General features: G+C 38.3%; 1 protein-coding gene across 1 annotated transcript in view; it reads right to left on the reverse strand.

The window, feature by feature from the left end:
* PRDM6 (PR/SET domain 6) overlaps positions 1-20,248 on the reverse strand; it is a 74,316-nt gene that overhangs the window by 16,171 nt on the left and 37,897 nt on the right. Inside the window, exons 3-5 of the mRNA XM_030237354.2 lie at positions 8,757-8,884; positions 5,191-5,315; positions 1,609-1,951 (exon numbers count right to left, since the gene is read on the reverse strand). Of these exons, the coding sequence (XP_030093214.2) occupies positions 1,609-1,951; positions 5,191-5,315; positions 8,757-8,884 (596 nt within the window). The remainder of the gene's footprint in view (positions 1-1,608; positions 1,952-5,190; positions 5,316-8,756; positions 8,885-20,248) is intronic.

Raw genomic sequence — 20,248 nt, forward strand, 5'->3', positions numbered from 1 at the left:
AAATATTTAGCTGTCACTTGGAGTGAATAATAGTGCCATTAAGAGAGACCCTTCTTGCATTAACTATCATCGGAAACTTGCTTCTTCACAAAGCAAGTCACCGGTTCAAGCAAAGGATGAAACCTAGGTGTCACACCTGACTGGATCACTGAAAAACTGTGTGGAGGACTTCACAACATGCTTTTTCCAGTCTCTAGCCTCTTCCAGGATGCACCATTTTATGCTTTACAGTATGCCTAGGATGCTTTAATACCAGCAACAAACGAGTCCATGGAATGTAGAAGAGCAGAGCTTTCAGGACCAATATTCTACATTGTGACACCTAAATTACCAGTTTTGTCCTACAACTTCCTTAGCAAGGCATTTACTTCTGCTGAGGCAAGCATAAAATCCAGAAAAGTGTTGAAAGGGCTCGTTCACATTCACAATATTATCAACTTTTAATTTTTATTAATATTAGCTTAGAATCTAATAAGTCCCTAACTTGCTTGAAATTTCTTCTGGAAAAATGGACTTATTCTCTCCATACCCATAGAATCACATAAGCTTATGTGCACATGTAGATAGTACACAAAGTACACAAGGACACACAGACATGCGCAGAAACACATGTACAGACTCAGCCTTTGCTACTTTTTTGATAGCTTTTTTGATAGTGTTTTTTAACTCTAATTCACAATTAAATGCTGCTTTTAGAACAACCTTTCAGGGATTCAGTTGTTATGCTCAAATCTGCACAACTAAAGAAGAGACAAAATACAGGCAGCCTTTTTTATTGAATTAATTTGATTTTTGTCTTTTGTCCTGCCAGCTATCAAAATTGTCAAATAAACCACCTTTGATTCATAAATAATGGTTCCATTATATTTACTGTGCCACCGGTCAGAGTACCTGAAATTTTAATTCACTTGTTCAGCTAAATTTCATCCTCTGTTCACAGCCATAAAATTCTGTATTGACAAACTTTCAAACCAACTTTGACTCTGAGGTATCTAGTCAACATTTTTCTTCTGTGTGGATATTAGTTTATTGAATAAGTGGCATCTGTTTTCCTCCACATCACTGGTGGAGTAGGTATTTCCTTTTGACAGCTTTGTACAATTTATGGGTTTGCATGCTATGAAGAAAAATAGTACTAAGCAAAAAATTCCAATTCATTACCTCTTAGTACTTAATTAAGTTCATACGCATTGCACACTATAGGTGAACCCTGAAATGACTGTGACAGCCACTGAGCAGCAAGTTAGATTATCTTTGGAAGACAGAGAGACTTTAATTATCTTGACCTCATTTTTTCCATCTATGATATTCATAAATTTTCATTCAATTTTGTTGCCTCCATCAGATGTACCAAACCATTTCTAAAAACAAGATTATATCCTTAGCTATTTCCTTTTATCTGCACATTTATGTACTGAATGTTTTTACAAATAGTGAAGACAAGCAATAGTTTTTATCAGCTTACTTCACGGAACTGCAGATGAATTATGTCATACAGGCTCCTCATAATAATGGTTTGGTTTTGAAAATGATAACAGCTTGATAAAAGAAGAAAGCAATGGATCTGGCTATCAGTAGATACAGAAATAAAGAGAGCCTGGGCTTTACCTGTCGGGGTTCTGCGTACACACATGCATCTGCAAGAGGATCCGCTGGGTGAAAGTCTTAAAGCACTGCCCACATTTCCAAAGATGCCAGTCACTGAACTCAGAATTTAGTTGGCTTGTTGAAGTTGGGCTTGCGAGAACTCGTTGGTTTTTGACACTGATCTGGTTAAATCCTGACTCGATGGACCCAGACTTATCCAGGAGAGAAAAATTTCTGCTACACGGAGTCTGTGGAAATACTACGGATCGCTGTGGAGTGGCAGGGGATAGTTTGCTACTTTTGTTAAATTGCTGTAGGGTGTCTTGTCTGGACATGGCCTCCATTACAGTCGAAGGGACATTCACTGGGAGAAAACAAGAAAAGTAAATAAGATCCTTTTTATGCCTTTTTAAAACTAACATAATTTTGGGGCACCAAAAAAAAAAAAATCAACATCCCTTTTTTTGACTTTACAATGAAACAATTTCATTTAAACCAAGTACAACAAGAAAAAAAGAAGAAAAAAGGGAAAAAAGAGAAAAGAAGGGCTTGAATGAGACAGTGATCTGAGTGGATGGTGCTGATTCTGCTACACTGAAATGAAAATTCATGCAAGGGAGTGTCTGAGACTGAAAGGACCCAGAGAAGCCTGACTGTAATAAACTTCTATTACACTATGGGATTGTCATCTGAAAGAAAAAGCTGCACCACTTGTGATTCCCTGACTCTGGATTTTGCAGTCAGCATGTCTGACTGCTATATCACAGACAAGCATGAATTTTGAGAGCATGGAGAAAAAAATCCCAGCTGAGACCCTCCTTGAGATACAACAGGGCCTAAATATCTCCTGCAGCAATAGTTCCCTTATCCTACAAAAGGGTGGCCTCTAAGGATATTACGCTATTCCATCTCACAGGTGGTCACACTGCCAATGCAGTAAGAAGCCAGGGACTTCATCATGCCTGAGGTTAATACCAGGTAGGTCACCACGAAACACAGCAAAATACAGGCAGAGAGATCTTCATGCATCAGTTTCCCACCTACAAAACAGGCACAGAAATGTCTTAAAGTCCCACAAAAATTGTTTCTAGTCTTATGGTGGTAAATTAACTATGGCTAATGAGGCACTCAGCTATTTCAGCGACAATGCAATATGTTTTCTACAAAGAGTGATTTAGAGCTGAATTTGAATGTTTTGTGATAAGAAAGGCAGGAGGTCAAGCAAGTAGAGGAAACTGAGCAGCTGCTTCACACCTTGAGAACCATGTAGATCATACAGTGAATGAGGCAAAGTTCCTGTGGAAAAACAGTCAGCTAACAAAAGCTTGCACCACAATGCAAAAATAAACATAATTTAGGCCACTGGACTGAGTAACTTCTAATGCTTTCAAATTTTGGCATGCTCAGGCCCATGAGCTAATATTTAAAAAATTAAATATGTTATATATATATATATATATATATATATATAATATATATATATATATATATAATATATATATATATATACTATATATATATATATATCTATATATATGTCTCTGTACGCAAATATAGTTACAAACAGTATATATGTATATATATATAGGTACATAGCATGTATTAAACTGATGATTAGAAACTACAACTTTGTTTTAGTAAATCATGATGGTAGATTTCTAAAAGCAAACATAAGAATTAAAGTTCAGTTGAAGCTGAAATCAGCCAATATTATTTAATGTTGAAAACCCAAACAAACAAATAAACAAAAAAAATCACAAACAACCACAACTTTATATTTGGTAATATTTTAAATCATGTCAGTTTCTTTAGAGTTATGTTCTAATATCTATAATCATTCATAACAATTCCAATATTATACTATTTTTAGAAGACATTTAATTTATGTCTGTTGAGGTCCTTCCTGATCTTTTCTTTTTTGTAGTATCTGAGAACCTCATTTCTTAGTAGGTTTACATCCATGGAGCTGTCTATCACAAGTTTCCAGACACAGAATACATCTTCTATGTCTCTTCAGTACCAGGAGCAATTTGTATACTATCATTTTGCCTCAATAAACTCAGAAGAAGGAGATCACCTTTTTCTTCTCTTCTATTTTCTTTAAATTGTGGTCATAAAAGTCTGCACAAGCAATGAGATCTGTCTACTAAAGACCTAAGGAATATAGGCAGAACTTGTTCTCCTGACAATACCCTTGTGCAGAAGATAAGCAGAAGGTACATTCTGGGAGTTTAGGTGGGACTAAAGTCCTATACCAGTCTGCACCTGGCTCTGTGGTCAGAGATTAATTTCATCTGCTCATGTCAGTGTCTCTATGGATGAAACTCTGGTTTGTCTCACAGAGAAATAGCAAGAGACAATATATATAGATATTATCCATAATTATTTTCAAATAAAATTTTTGTAGCCTTCAGTTTCTGAAAGAAAAAATAATATTTCTATATTGTACATTCCAGAGCATGGCTTTCATCAGCAAATACTTTGGCCAGAAACTAAATTTCTTTTAAACTTTTCTCAAACTCAACAGACTTGAAAACTCAGGATGGGAAAGGATGTTTATTTTTGACAGTTTAATCCCTGCTATCTAGCTGTTTAATTGCTGCATGATTCAGCATTTAAGTTGCTACAAGACACTAGTTCCTCCTAGCAATGCATGCTGTTTAGGTGTCCAAGTACGGGACCAAAAATATACACCTTAAACATCATTTACTAAGTGTGGGCAGTCACAGGGTTACTTTAGACCAAACTCAATGGCTCCATTATTGTTTTCTTCCACTACATAGATGCATTTAGCTGCTAAAATGGATGCAAGCTCTAAATCAAGTCTCACACACAACTAGTAAAACTGAAGGTTGTGCTTGGATCACCCATTTCTATTACAGACAAAGGTATCCAGCACTAGATTGTGTCTGTGTTAAAAGTGATTATTCATGCTTAGGGTCCCTAGCAAACTAGAAATAAAATGTTGAGAACAGGTAAAAGAATGGATGAAAATGGGGATGGTCAGGATGGAATAGAGATTTATTGTCATTTCAGGGTGCTTACATTCAGTTGGTATTTTTAAAAGTAGGGTTTAATGTTTAACCACAAGGATCTAACCTCTTTAATCAGCAGGTCAAAGCTTTTCTCAACATGCTCAGAGGTAATAGAAAAAAAGAATCACCAACAGAGGCCCTCCAGTCTTGCAAGGCATTACTGTATTGGCAAGACAGTGTTTTGTGATAGGTCTAGTAACAATTGGGACAACCAAACAGACTTGTTTGCAATAGATTAATTAACCACTTATACAGAACAGTAATTCTAACCATACCATAATTTTGCACAGTGCAAATGTATCACTTCACCTTAAATAACTTTCTTTAAATGTCACAGAATCAGAGAATCATAGAATGGTTTCAGTTGGAAGGGGCATTAAAGATCATCTAGCTCCAACTCCCCTGCCATGGGCAAGGACTCCACCAGAACAGATTGCTCGCAGCTCCATCCAGACAGGGGCTGAAGTTCCAGGGACAGAGCCTCCTCTAAAATGCTCAGTGGTGTAACTCATAAGGCATGAAAGAGGAATAATGGCTTACACAGGTAGAAATGCAAGAAAGAACTTACAATTTTCATCTTGTGCAATGCACTGGAGAGGGATTCCAAAGAAAGATGTGTAGCTGTCATTGTACCACACTAACAGCTCAGTACCCCTGGGGATATCTATACAAGCCCGGTAGAATATATTTGACCTAATCAAGAAAAAAGAAAACATGGCATAATTTAGGAATAGTACATGGTATTACAGTAGAAATTCAAGATACCATAAAAATACAGGTATTTCTTTGCAATGTGTATTTCAGGGGAATATTAGAATGGCACTTTTTTCTTACACAGTATAACCATTCAAGTGGTGTACACAGATCAGCAAGTACAGCCATTTAAACAGCTTTGCATTTGTCACCTGCAAAAGTTAACACATTCTAGGGTAGACAACATTTCTTTCGTGAAGAGAAATTAAATTAATTAATACATTTAGCAAGACCTTTGAGATAGTGTGGAGTGACCTCCCATGGCAGTAATATACCATCAAAAGAGAGATCTTGGGTTGTTGAGAAAAGCAGACTTTGACTTAGAGGAAATAAAAAAATTGGGATTAACTGGATCATGCAGTGCTAAAATCTTCCACTACATGGAACGTGGGGGCAGTGCCAATGATTTAGTAGGTATAAATCAGTGTTACCATAAGTGTGTATCTCATTGTTCCTCTGGGAGAAGACTGGCTGTTTCTAGACCATGGAAGTGTGAACACAGTGGGGGAAAAGGGAAAAATCCTCATGTCTTTAGCAGAAAAACAAGAGCCTTATCCTGATCTTGCGCTGATGTAAATAGCTTCAGAGTGATACTTCTGCAGTTAAGACATTTACATGGCAGCAAAAACTGTGCTAGATTAGAATCAGGCACAGGATAAAAGACAAATGTTATCAGTTTGCAGTGGCTTTTCCCTTATGCTTCACATGGAACAGTAAAACACACTCCTCTGAGATGGATAGAAATTCAATATATACAAGAAGAACAGTCCACTCTTGCTGAAGGATTACATACCAAAGTGATACAGTCAAAGTACCAAGAAATGACCATTTTTTATAAAGCGTTATTTTTTATAACCGCTTATGTAAGGCAGAAAAACATCTACAGACCAAGAAAAAAAGTTACGGCCTCAACCAGTTTTCTGAGTGAAGAATTGCTACAAACATTATTCTGAAGTTCAAGATAAAAGTGTTTAAGGTTGGTAGGCCTTAAATTTAGACTTTCTATAAAGAATTGGCTGTAGCAATGCAATTTGTTCCTTGTATAACACTGCAGACATAAGGAGAATCTTCTACCACATTTTTCATGGCAGTGAGATATGCACTTGTCAACATATTTTGTCACCGCAAAGTGGCTCTTGGCAACAGGATCATAAAGATCAATAAAAAAGTGCAGATTCTCAATATTTTACTAGCAGCTGCAAAAATTTCATTTATCTTGTTATTTTCCTCGCTTACTGCCACCCTGTCTCAGGAGGGCACTGCTAGCTAAGCAGAACGGTTTTCTTAGCCTTCTATGAATATCTGACAAAAACTCTCCCTTTTGTGTCTCCCCTTCATCTTCCCTCCTCCTTCTTCTCCTCCTCCTCTTCTTCTCTCTCTCTTTCTTCCCAGAGCCTTGCATTTGGTTAATTCTTTCCACTGTTACATAAAAATGAAAATTGGAGCCACGCTATAAATTACTGGCATCTCTTAACTTGAGAAAAATTGAGTCTACTTTGTACTTCACCCTTGTAACATTTCATCTCTCAGTTTGGCTTCCCTTAACATAAACATAGCAGCCCAGCAAATGAATGTGCTAAAACCAAATGACACACTTTGCCGCTGAAAGAGCAGAACTGTTTTTGAGCAATGGGTGGTCTGTGGGGCTTGGAGTAGGCAGGGAAAAAAAAGTGTAAGTATACACTGTCCCTTACAAGTGTGCAGAGCTTCCAAAACTCGCAGAAATCTCTGCATGCTGAAGTACATCAAAGGGATTTTTCCCTTTTCGGATAATATTTCCTTTGCTGACATGTATTTAGTATTGTGGTTGGATGACTCATAAAGATAGCTTCATGGCGTCCCAACGCAGTTGAAGCAGAACACATGCCAACAAACATTATTGTCAGCCTCAAAATAAAAACAAAACGTTCAGCTAAGGGTCAATCAATCAAGAGCACTTTGAAGAAAATTCCATTTAGATATTACAAATCATAACAGAATGAATTTAAACCAGCTGACTTTCTGTGAGGAGGACGTCCATGTACAATAAAAATTAAGCTGGTTTTTCATTGTCCAACTTTTCTATTTTCTTACACTTGGATGCAGTCACCGGTGATGGATGCCAGTTTTTTAAATTGTGTTTTTGTAGTTCATTTTATAAAGATCTGAAGTAATCAAAAACAGATCAACAGAGTGAACTCTAAGTAAAAACTCCATCATGAAAGGAGAGTTGTAAAATCCACTTAATATTGACAGATGTGTAATGACTTTCTCATGTTCACTTTTCATTTAGTTTTGTCATCTATATATATATATATATATATATATGTAAGCATATTTTTTTTCTTATTTTTATATATATATGTGCACACACACATCACCACATAGAGAAATAGTCCACAAGATACCTACAAAAATACTCTTTCATCACAACAATCTTTATTCATTACCCCATGTGTTTCTTTAAAATCCTATGATATTTTAGCTATAGATAGCAGATATTTAAGTATGTAATAAAAGATTTGTAATGTTTAAATAGGACTGTTATTTTTTTAACTGCAGCATTGTTTAGTTAACTGGCCAGAGAATAAAAAAATTGAAAATGCAATTGAACAATTTTACCATTGTTAAATTGGATCCCTATGGGATAATCAAACTTTGCTTTTGTATGTTTTATTTTTAATTTTAAAGGTAGTTTAAATAAGTTTAGATTTTTCCTAAATAAAAGAAACTCTGCTCTCTAAAGCAACCAGCAAAAATCATTGCTCACTGCAACTGGCAAGCCTGGGGCATTCTTTGATGTGCTTCCTACCACATTTAATAAGGCCAAGCAGTCGCTTCTGATTCTGAGGCAAAAGGCTTGTTTATAGCTGAGATCATGTATTTATGTAATGTGTTGTCTGGGTTTTCTGGACCTATTTGCAAGTACAAAGCAAAATGTATCATAATATCTTTACATTTTTCCTCGCATTTTGACTTTCTCTAGCCAGCAGCATAAGAGGCACAAGCTCTAGCGATCCTGGCTAGCAGGTGCACTCAAGAAAAAAGCTCAAGGTGTTAGCGCAGCCCGTGACTGACCCTCAGGATTCCTCTGGGTGCCACTTTTCCCCTTCCCTTATCACAGGCATCCCTGTTAAGGGTGGAGAACTGCTTGTGTTGGCTTGCCTCTGCTGAAGCTGTTTGACAAAGGGCAGAGAGCTTGGTGCCGCGGGGTGGTCACACCAGTGACGCAGGGCTGCCCTCGCTCCCCGGAGCTTCACCCCATGGGTGCTGCCCCACGTGAGCTCATCCTCCAAAGTTCTGGTCCTGGCTTTGCAGTCAAAGGCAGTAGCACTCCTGATGGTCGCAGCCTGATAAAACATTCTCATTTTGTGTCAGTGGGTGAATCAAAAATCACTTTACCTGTACTGAACCACCGTTAAGTTCTGCTCCCCACAGTGCCTGGCACATCGGATGTACCTCATCCAGCTTGACTTACTGGGCTCTCCACCATCGATAAAGTGCTGCAGTGTCCCATCTTGGTCATATATCTGGGGGAGATGTCACAAGGTCAACCAGTTAGAACAAATCATCTAGCAATCATTTTCACTGCTTTGCTGGTGTCACTCTGTGGCTTTTCCAGGACTTGATTGCCATGAAGTTTGTCATCTGTGTACTGATACTTTTAGAAATATACATGAAAAAGCAGAAAAGTATTTTAGGGGATGCAAGTTTGTCTTGTTTCTCTTATCAAGCCAATCTTTTCATATTAAAAATATTTGTGGTGTCTCAAAGATGTGACCATGCTTCCCAAAGAATATTTAACCTATTTTGACAAGCTGGCCTTAAATAATGAGCTGCCAGATAAACAAGAAAATTTGGACGTAAAGTGTGCAATAAAATGGCTGGGACATCTGAGCAAGGGGCAGTAGCAATCTCTAAACAAGGACCTCTTCCTTCACATCTCAGTTGCAGCAGGAGTATACACTTCAGCAGCTTTACATGATATGTTAGGGATATGTAGGATTCATTATATCAAAACAAATGAGACTAGAAGGAAAAGCAGAGTTGATGATGCCTTTTGGAGCTCCCTTGAGACATACAATTTTTTTGAAGTACTGAATGAGAAACCAGTCCTGAGGGAATCGTTGTTTTCCTAAACATGACATCCCTGCTAAGGACATGAGAGCCAGTTATGGTGATTTTAAAAATATATGTTTCTATTCAAAAATGGATGCTCCCTCTGAAGTCAAGAATAAAATTGCTCTGGAGATTCTGAAATGAAAAGATAAATGTATCATGCATACCTACCCCCTCGACTGCTTAAAAATGTTATCTAGGTAGGTCTAATCCTACTAAAAGTGTGTGATGTCACAAGGTTTATACTTGTAACAGAATTACTCTGGCAAGCCTCACAAATACATCTGAACAATTAGGTGACTTTCTGAAGTAAATCTCATTTTCATGCCTTTTGCCCCTCTATGAACACCATTTGCTTTAATATCCATACCCCAAAAATGTTATTCTTTTTGAAATCATATGAGCCTAAATTGACGTCTTCTTGAAAGTATTAATTCTGCTAACTAAACAGGAAGCACATTTATTACATTGAATTGAACATTTCTAGCATGTACAGACTAACTATTTCGAATATCTATTTCAATATCAAGAAAATAATCTCAGAAATTGTGTGACTTATGATTTTTTTAAAAGAGAGTTTCCTACAATTCACACAAATATATACGTAGGAATCAAAATCTAGTTTTCTTCCTCCACCAAAGGAGAGTCTCAAATTCAGGAACCAGCCTTGCTTTTGCTTTTGGCCAAGAGGGACTGTGAGTAATCAGGAGGAATACGTCCCTTGTGAGAGTAGGAGACACAGAAATCAAGTATCTGTGGCAATCCTTAATCTTTTTTCCTGAGTATCTGTGACAAGGACCAGGTGGAACCTGGCCAAATACTCCTGTGTTGGATAAGCAAGATGCTACCCCAACATGCACTGAGTGGAATAAAGCCAGAGAATCAGGAATCCTCAGAAGTAAACAGATACTTTAATCCCAGTGATTAAGTTGTTTTTTTTATAAATCGTAACATGCTGATTATCAGCAAAGACCTATTCCTATACAAATATCTTAATGTATGTTGAATATGTGAGCAAAATACGCTTAACTATAGAAATCTGTGAAGAAATTGGAAATTTTCGACAGGACATCACCATATAAAAAGGAAGAGAAGGAAAAAATTAATGACTAACAGTACTTGGCTGAAACTATTTTGGCAATATCTATGCAAACATTCTCAGCAGTGTTTATTACCTATCCATTTACTTGCTGTTTATTCACATAACACTATATGCCTTAACATGAGGCAAAAACAATTCCCATAAATAAAGAGCTGATAACTTCCTAATCCCAGATGATATGATAACTTCCTAATCCCCAGATGATATAAAACAGGAAAGACAAAGAGGTCTGCCATAATCAGTAGTGACACTCATGTCTTGGCACACAGAGTCCTAGCCAGAGCTTTGAATAAATAGACAGTCACTAAATTATATGAAAAATTAAAATCTGGGATGAAAACATAGGACTGGATCTTTCCTGGACCTTGGTCTGGAATTGCAAGGATTGTGCTGCAAGACTAAATATTTTCAAATACTTTATTCTGCAATTACTGATGTATCAAGTCACACTATGTCCTCCTTTCCTAGGAGAATATTACTGACATTGCTGCATAGTCATAATCTATCCAACAGCATTCTTAGCTGTTACTATCCTGTTCTTACAGGATTGTAAATCCATCTGTAATGAAGCAGAAGCCCGAGGCTTGGAAGGTAAATAACCATACTGTGTTGAATATATTTGTCAAATTGAACAATACAGGTTAAAAATCTGGAAAAAAACCAAAATTCAGGTATGGCTATTATTTTTCATGTCACTATCATGCAGAAGTTCTTATTCATTTTACAGTTACATAAATAAGGAAACCAGTGAAGAAATAACTGCCTGAAGAAGCCTTCATGAGGGAGCAAACCATAATCTGCCACAACAGAGAAAAAACAAACCTGTAGTGCAAACTGTGAACACAGGCACTACTTTAAGCAATGGATACATATTTACACATCTCTCTTACACATGCATGCATCCTTAAACAGTCATACTACCTATCAGAGAAAATACTGCGGAAACCTGGGATAAACTGATGCTACTGGAAACCTTTGGCTACCTCCATCTACACTGGCATAAATTTTCACACATTGCAATAGCCTCACAGAAAAATAGAATACCATTTCTCCAACTCCCTTCAGACTCTGCACTTCTTTTTTCTGTATCTCACATCAGTCATGGATCCAAGTAGTGGAAACACAATTAGTTATTTCATTTTTCTACTTTGATTGCACTCGGAAGTGTTACCTAAGCTTCATACTGGACCCTGATAACTGTTGGTTTTGCTGGGTATTAAGGGTTTGGTTTTTGTTGTGGTTTTTTTTTGTTTGTTTTGTGATGGAAGGAACCAGATTGTGGAACAGACTGGAATCTGATAAAAGAGGAGGTCTGCACTCACCTCGTCTGACTTGAATTGTGGTCCCCCTTAGCAGTTGCCTTATAGTTAATTATCTTCTTACTAGGTTCTTGGTCGTTTACGGATATTTTACTGGTATGTTGCAGATCAAGAGACTCAGAATGTGGTACACACTTCTCCTCTCTGAATTTTATCCTTTGACTTCGGAATACAACAGAAACTGCTTCATTTTGCAGGAAAGTCCAAAGCATAGTCATCAAAATACAAGTCTTCTCTTTTCAGTTTTTCCTTGCAAACACCACTTTATTAAATAATTGAGACATAATTAAAGGTCAGATTCCTCTTCTAATGGCTGGATTGGTTAAGGATAATTATTTGGAGGACATAGATACCTTAATGACAATTGTAAGAGTAACACACAATGGCAGTAATAACTTCAAAACCACACTGCATGTCATAAAAGTGATGCTCTAAAATCTCTGACCAGCCATAACATAAATAACAGAAGTAATATAAACATGAACCAGCTAAGATTTAAGCAGTAATAAAAGACAAGGTGAAGTACTAAAGAAACTTCTGAGAACCTTCAATTACTTCAGTACTGATAGAGTCAGAATCGCTCACTTGGATCATTGGGGCAAATCCAATTCTAGTGCTAAAACTGTTGCTCCAGTTTCTGGTATAGATGCCACAAAATTTTAGATTAAAGGAGTTCAAATGTAACAGCACAGCTGCAGAGAAAGCCAAGTATGAAGCAATTTAAAGCTATTTCACAGAAGCGACAGCAAGAGCAAAAATAATTTTTTGAAGTTCTTTCCTCCCTATCTGTTGCCTTCCCTTGTTCTCTTTCCATGGCCTGCTATTACATCTTTAGAAGTCCTTCCTGCATTTTATTTTTCCATTTAGCCAGGTAAGAAAGGTATTAGCAGATAATTATTTGGCTGCTCATTTTTACTTTAGGCATTCAGGGAATGGAGTGATCCTGAAAACAGAATGTTTCTTTGCTGATACATTTATATTGTAAAAGTAGCTATTAGAATATTTGTTTTATGTTGCAAGACATCAAAAAAATGTGAAGAAAACCACAAAATATGCAAGAGTTAATTCTTACCATTATAGTTAATTCTTACCTTTATAGAGGCATTTTGCTGTTCACTGCTATTGTCATTGATACCACATGCATAAAATCATAGAATTTTCAAATCGCTTACTATGAGTCTTCTCTAAAGAAGATTTACTCTTACCTTCAACTCAAAGATGGAAATATGTACACAAAACTACTGGTAATATGGTAAAGAAGTTGTAACCAGACATGTTAGATGTGGTAACATCCATACAAGTTATATCCTTTCTGTAACAGAGTATGAACCTGCAAGCCACAGTTACCCTGGAAGTTTCTTCTTTGCTAACTTGGACATCAGAACTCAATAAGCTCTACATTAGGCAAATCTCACTACTGTGAGACCCTGCTTTTAATGTAAAAACAATACATCTTCTAAAGGTGTCTAACCTGAACAGAAGTTGAAAACAATGCCAAAAAGGATAATGGTTATAAGCCTGGCTATTAAGCTGACAGTCTGTAAAAGGTGTGCAATTATAGAACCATAGAATTGCTTAGGTTGCAAAGAGACTTTTAAAGTCATTGAATCCAACCCTTAACCCAGCACTGCCAAGCCAAGAGGGGTTGAAGTTCCTACATTAAGTCCCTAAATGCTACAGCTACACTTCTTTAAAATACCTCCACAGAAGGTGACTCTATCACTTCCCTGAACAGCCTGTTCCAGTGCTTGACAACCCTCTTGGTGAAGAACCCTAACATCCCTAACATCCAAGTTAAACCTCCTCTGGCACAGCTTTTTACTCTTTCCCTGTTTCTTGTTGGTTGGGAGACAGCCCCAGCTCCTGCACTCCTAGAACCTCCTTTCAGGCAGTTGTAGAGAGCAATGACGTCCCCCCAGTCCTCTTCTTCTCCAGACTAAACAGCCGCAGCTCCCTCAGCTGTTCCTCACAGGACTTGTGCTCCAGACCCTTCCCTTGCTCCTCTGCCTTGCTCTCGACATGCTGCAGCACCTCAATGTCATTTTTGTAGTGAGGGGCCCAGAACTGGATGCAGGACTTTTGTGGTGTCACCTGTGCCAAGTACAGGGGGACAATCCCTGTTGTGATCCTGCTGGACCCACTACTGCAGACACAGGCCAGGATGTCATTGGCCTTCTTGGCCACCTGGGCACAGCTGGCTCATGTTCAGCTGATGTCAACCAGCACCCCCAGGTCCTTTTCCACCGAGACATCTTTCAAGTCTCTCTGCCCCCAGCCCATACCATCCTGTAGGGCTGTGGTGAACAATGTGCAGGACCTGGTACTTGCCTTTGTTTGACCTCACAGGCTTGGCCTCAGCTTGTCAATCCAGCCTGGCGAGATCCTTCTGCAGAGCCTATCCACCATCCAGCAGATCAACACTGTTGTGTAAATTAGTGTCATCTGCAGACTGACAAAGGATACACTTGATCCCCACATCCATATCATGGATAAAGATATTGAACGGGGCTGTTTCCCACCACTGAGCTCTGGAGAACAGCACTTGTGACTGGCCACGAGCTGGATTTAGCACCACTCACCTCTATTCTCTGGACATGGCCAGCTTCTGTTTTTTTACTTGAAGAGTACAGGACAGCATCCAGTTTTTCCATCAGAATTTGTGGAAAATGGTGTCAGGCTTCACTGAAGAACAGGTAGGTAATATCTGCAGCCTCTCCCCATCCATGAAATATGTCACACTTTCACAGAAGAAGACCAGGTCATTCAAGCAGGACCTGCCTTTTGTAAACCGAGGCTGACTGTGCTCAGTGCTGGTTGCCTGCATGATGGCACTCAAGATTATTTGCTCCATGATCTCCCCTGGCACCAAGACCACACTTACAGGACTGTTGTTCCCTGCATCCTTCTTCCTGACCCTCTTGTATCTGGGCTTTATGCCTGCTGATCTTTGGTCAACTGGAACCTCCTGATGAGCCATGGCCACTTATAAATGATTGAAAATAACTTAGTGAGCTCTTCCCCCAGCTCCTCAAGACTTGTGTCAACCCCATCTGACCCCACAGACTTGGGTATGTCCAAACGGAGCAGATCTCTTACAATTTTTCTCTCTATTACAGGGGCTTCATTTGGGTTCCCACACCTGTCTTACAGCTCAAAGGACTGGTTATTCAGAGAAGAACTGGTCTTACTATTCAGAACTGGGGCAAAGAAGGTTCCTCAGCTTTTTCCTCAGCTTTTGCACTGTTTCCTCACATATCCACCAAAGGGATTCTACTTGGCCCTCCTTAAGTTGCTACACAATTTATATAAATCTTTCTTATTTTCTTTTACAGCAGGTAAGCTCTACTTGGCCTTTGGCCCTTCTAATTTTCTCCCTGCATAACTTCATGACATCCTCTGAAGTTGCCTGCCCCTTTCTTCCAAAGGTCACAAACTCTCTTTTTTCCTCCAACTTCCAACCAAAGTTCTCTGTTTGACTAGGCTAATCTTCTTCCCCCACCAATTCATCTTTTAGCATATGTGGACTGCCTGCCCCTATTCCTTTAAGATTTCCTTCTTACTGCACATCCAACCTTCCTGGACTCCTTGCCTTTCAAGACTGCCTCCCAAGGGACTCCATCAGCCAGTCCCCTAAACAGGCCAGAGTCTGCCCTCTGGAAGTCCAAGACAGCAGTTCTGCTGATCTTCCTTCTTACATCTCTGAGATTAGAAATCTCAATCATTTTGTGATCACAGAACAGCCTCTGACCACCACATAACCTGTAAGGCCTTCTCTGTTCACAGACATCATGGCACATTCCATAGCTGACTCCCTCACCATCTGTGTCAGGAAGTTCTCTTCCACAGACTCCGCAATCATCCTGGATTTTTTTCCCCTCTACACTGTTCCATTTTCACAACCACTGGCTAAATTGAAGTCTCCCAGGAGAATAAGGATGACAATCATGAGACTTCTCCCAGCTGCTAGTAGAATATTTCACCTGCCTCTTCATCTTGGCTGGATGGTCTAAAACAGACTTCCACCAGAATATCTGCTCTATTGGCCTTCCCCTTCACTCTTACCCATAGACACTCAATCCAGTCATCAACATCATCTCCTTTTGAAGGAAACTACCATATCTTTATTGAACCTTTTTTTTAAATTCATTCTGCAGCATTTTACTCATTGTCTGCAATAAGCTAGTACTATAAGTAAGGTTGAATACACACATATTTTTAGAGGGGGGAGGAGTGTTAAGTGGCATTACTGGTAGAAGATGCCTCTACGGCCAACAGAACAAATTACAAGGATGGTTACTTCTCTCATAAAGCTGAAGAAATTGCTGCCTCTTTCCTGAAGAGCTCTGAAACTCAGATAAGTGAACAGCAAAATTTAGTAACTTGACTTGCTTAAGGCAGTCATTGTTAAGCAAAATGCTGATGAACTCCAGAGCTTATTATGACATGTATCCATTATTTATTTTTTAGAGCTTCTAACCATGTCAATCTGAAAGCAGGCTGGATTGTATGCATGACTTGATAACTTACTCATTTAGGTTGGATTTTCTGTAGTGTACTCGTGCCTAGCAGCTGGCTTTGAAATCAGCACACTGCCAAAGGACCTTGTTATCTAGAAAGTTGGAAACGTTCAGAAGATGCTGCATGAACTGAAAGAGAGAAGACACTAACAGTTCATTGAAAATATTATATTTAAGGAGCATGGTTTAGGCTGAAAATCAAAATACAGCTGGGTTCATGTTGATAGCAACAACTGCTCAAATAATGAATGCTTTTAGACTTTTAATGCCTTAATATTAGGAGCTGGGCATCTGCTTTAGGACAGGAGGGCCCTTCTAGGTTTGTGTCTTCTCCTTGTTACACAGTGAATGAAACAATCATGCATGGAACCATAACTTCTTTCTCACTTTTTTCGCTAACTTGATGGCAAAGTAAGGGCATTCAGCAAGCTTTCTAAGAACTCTTTAGCCGCACTGTATAAAAGAAAAATGAAGTATAATGTAACTCAGAGAAAAACTAAAATGCATGGAAAACTCTCCAAATAGTTTAATAAAAAGAAAAACTGGTGCTGATTTATGACAATAGTAACCTTGTATAATCGCATTCTTTGCAAAAACCACATCTCAGACATTTAAATATTTTGTAAATTATGTGCTATCTTTTAGATTACCTATAGAGTAAACAGGCTGAACCGCCTGAATAAAGACAATATTCATCACATTCTGATAAATTCAGTTTTGATTCCTAATAATTATTATTTCATCTGTAATAATCAACTATACATGTAAAACTGGTATGCAACAATAGTAGTATGCATGTCATCAACTTCATTCTGCTCTAAGTGGAAATGTTTGGACAGGTTGCCTGCTCAATTGCATGGTCATTATTTCAGAAAGACATTAGTTATAAATACTTCTCATATGTTTCACTGTTTCTTGATAAGACTAATTGATTTGCTATACCAGTTAAAGTATGTCTTCAGATTATTTATGGGCAGATAGCAGAATCAAAAATATAAATATGTTTCAGATAACATTCCAGCTTGTTTTCTTAGGAAGAGATAAGAATGCTTTGGTTTATTATTATGTAGAAAATGAAAGCCAGTTACTGTGGTCTTTACATCTATGTGACATAAATCCCTGTCAATAACTAGTTACTTGTTTTGAAGTGCTTCTATTTTTATAATAATAATTATGGTATCTCCTTGCCATGTAGAAAATGCAACAGTCCATTCAAAGAATGATTTTTTTCTTTGTTGGACTGTTTGTATTATGTGCAATTTTTTTATACTTAAAATTATCATCAAGTTTTCCAAAGCAATTGACAGAACAGAAATCTGAAGCAAATGAGCAAGGACGAAATATCAGGAGTCCTCACTAGTTAAAGTCAAAGGAAAATTTTTGTCCAACTGGATGCAACCCCTCTATGAAAAAGCACAAAAACAAATCCTGACAGCCAATGGTCTTCTTTGGCTGTTCACACAATGCAAAGCAGTTTCCTAAAATTAACCATATCTGATACAGAGCGTACATCTTATAATATCTACTCAATGTTTTTCTCTTTAATCTAGCAGGCATCATCTAGCGAATTTTATAAAAGAGAATACTTGCCAAATAATATTAAAAGCTATTTAGTTTTAATGTTTCTCAAAGGATTATGGCATATGAAACTATAAACACTGGTTTGAACTGTCTGTGCTGGGTGAAAGGCTTCATCTCTCACTTAGACCTCAGTCCAGCAAACACTTCTGCACATGTTGTGGTCCCATTGATCTCAATGGGACTGCTGGTGTGTGAAATCAAGCATCTGTGTAAGCAGTTGGAGGACTGGGGCCTTATTCCAGAAAGTGTCATGAAAGCCATGCCCCGCTGATTATGTGGACTTCATAAAATTACTTTTTTTTAAGTCAAGCCTCTGTGGTTTGTTTTGACATTAGCCCGTGGAGGTCCTGGAATAGGAAAGAATTTCATGTAATGCAACAGTGTTACTCAACACCAGGGCAATGAGAGGAGGACACAGAGCCGGAAAAAACTCCACACATGAAGCTGGAAACTTGAACACATGTAAACAAATCTGTAAAATACCGGTGCTCTTGCAGTGCCCACTGACATCTCAGGGCTTTCCCGAGGGTGGATTTGCACTCTCCTGACAGGTCTAGTGATAGGACAAAGAAAGTTGTGGTGCTCCAGTCACGAGTCATCTGTGATGGAGACATTTTTGTTTGACATTGTTATTCCCACCCTGCTCACTACCCTGCCTTCCTGTGCAGCCCCGGTAGCAGAAGACCATGTAGAGGCAACAGACTGAAGAGGTTTTCTCCAGTCTTTTCTATGTGGGACATGGAGCATGAGGAGAAAAATGTTACCAATCTAAGGCTCTATGGTCACTCTTCAGAAAGACTGTGAAAGAAACCAGACTAAAAATTAAAAGATGTTTAAGAACAGAGAGGCAAATTATCAAAGCTGAAATAACCCAGAAAGAAGACTGTCACACCCGTTGACAGCCGGTAAATGCAAATCCTAGTAAATATAATGGGGAAGGAGTTACAAGTAAGGGCCCAATACTGAAAACTCTGATTCGACTGGAAAGAATCAATGAACTTACTCAGTAATAAAGATCCTAAAATTATATTGGGAGCCAGAGAATCAATACAGTTATAGTGATTCTTTCTTGCTCCCAGTGCCTCTAGAAACAGAGCACTGTTTCCTTTGCAAGGTAATGATAGAGCTTAGGCTGTTTTCTTGGAGGTGCTCAAAACCATTAGACATTGAAAAGTGAAATTCAGAAGTGTTTGTTTCTTTTTTTTTATTATTCCTTTACACAACCAAATATCACAGAACAATTTTGCCAGATTTAATCACTCAGCATCAAGCTAGACAATGCAGCTGAAACAAGTGAGCATGTATACACTCCTGGGGTGTCTCAGAGTCATCCTCAGAGAAATCACTCTGGACCAAAAGAAACTCATAAATGGAAACCATTCTCATTTGCCCTGATTCTTACACACAAGAAAGAACAAAACTATGGAGAGTCTGTTCTTCAAATTCAAGGCTTACCTTGCTTGTAAGAGGAAGCTGATGGCCCAAGAATGGCACAGCTTTTCATCCCTCGTTCCTATAATTTCTGTAAAGCGCTTTTTCAAAACACTCTCCCAAACTGTGTTTTTGCAGTTTTGTGCATGAATTAGTACTTCTAGAGAGGTAGCAGATCTTAGACATACAAATCTCAGACACAGTGCTTAGGGATATTTTCAGACATACTGAAATACTGAATGTGTATAGAATATATGGCACAATTATCATTCTGTAATTACTTGGGTTTCAGTTAGCAGCACATGGGGCTTTTCCTCATATTCTTTATCTTTAGGATTTTTAAAAGCTCCAACACCATGTTCCTTTAAGCATTTTAAAAACTAGATTACAAGGGTACTTCTCTTCTTGGGCACAGAACTGCTTGAGATTCTAAGGGGTCTGCAGAGAGGGTGTCAAGAGGATGGAGTCACTCTTCTTGGTGGTGCCAAGAAACAAGACAAGAAGCAATGGTCAGAAACTGATGCACAGGAAGTTCTACATGAATAGGAAGAAAAATTTTACCATGAGCAATTTTACCCTGACCATTAGAACAATGAGGATAACCAAGAGGTTGCAGAGTGTCCTTCAAGGAGATATTCAAAAGCTGTCTGCACACAATCCTGAGAAGCATGTTCTATGAAACCCTCCTTGAACAGGGAGGTTGGACTATGTGACTCAAATGTTCTCATCCAACCTTACATAAAAAATCCCAACCCTAATGCAAAAAATGCACTACATGTGAAAATATTCTCTGAAAAGAAATCCTGTCCACAGGTAGTCTCCTCA

This window comes from Serinus canaria, chromosome Z (assembly GCF_022539315.1).
Source record: "Serinus canaria isolate serCan28SL12 chromosome Z, serCan2020, whole genome shotgun sequence".
Lineage (NCBI taxonomy): Eukaryota > Metazoa > Chordata > Aves > Passeriformes > Fringillidae > Serinus > Serinus canaria.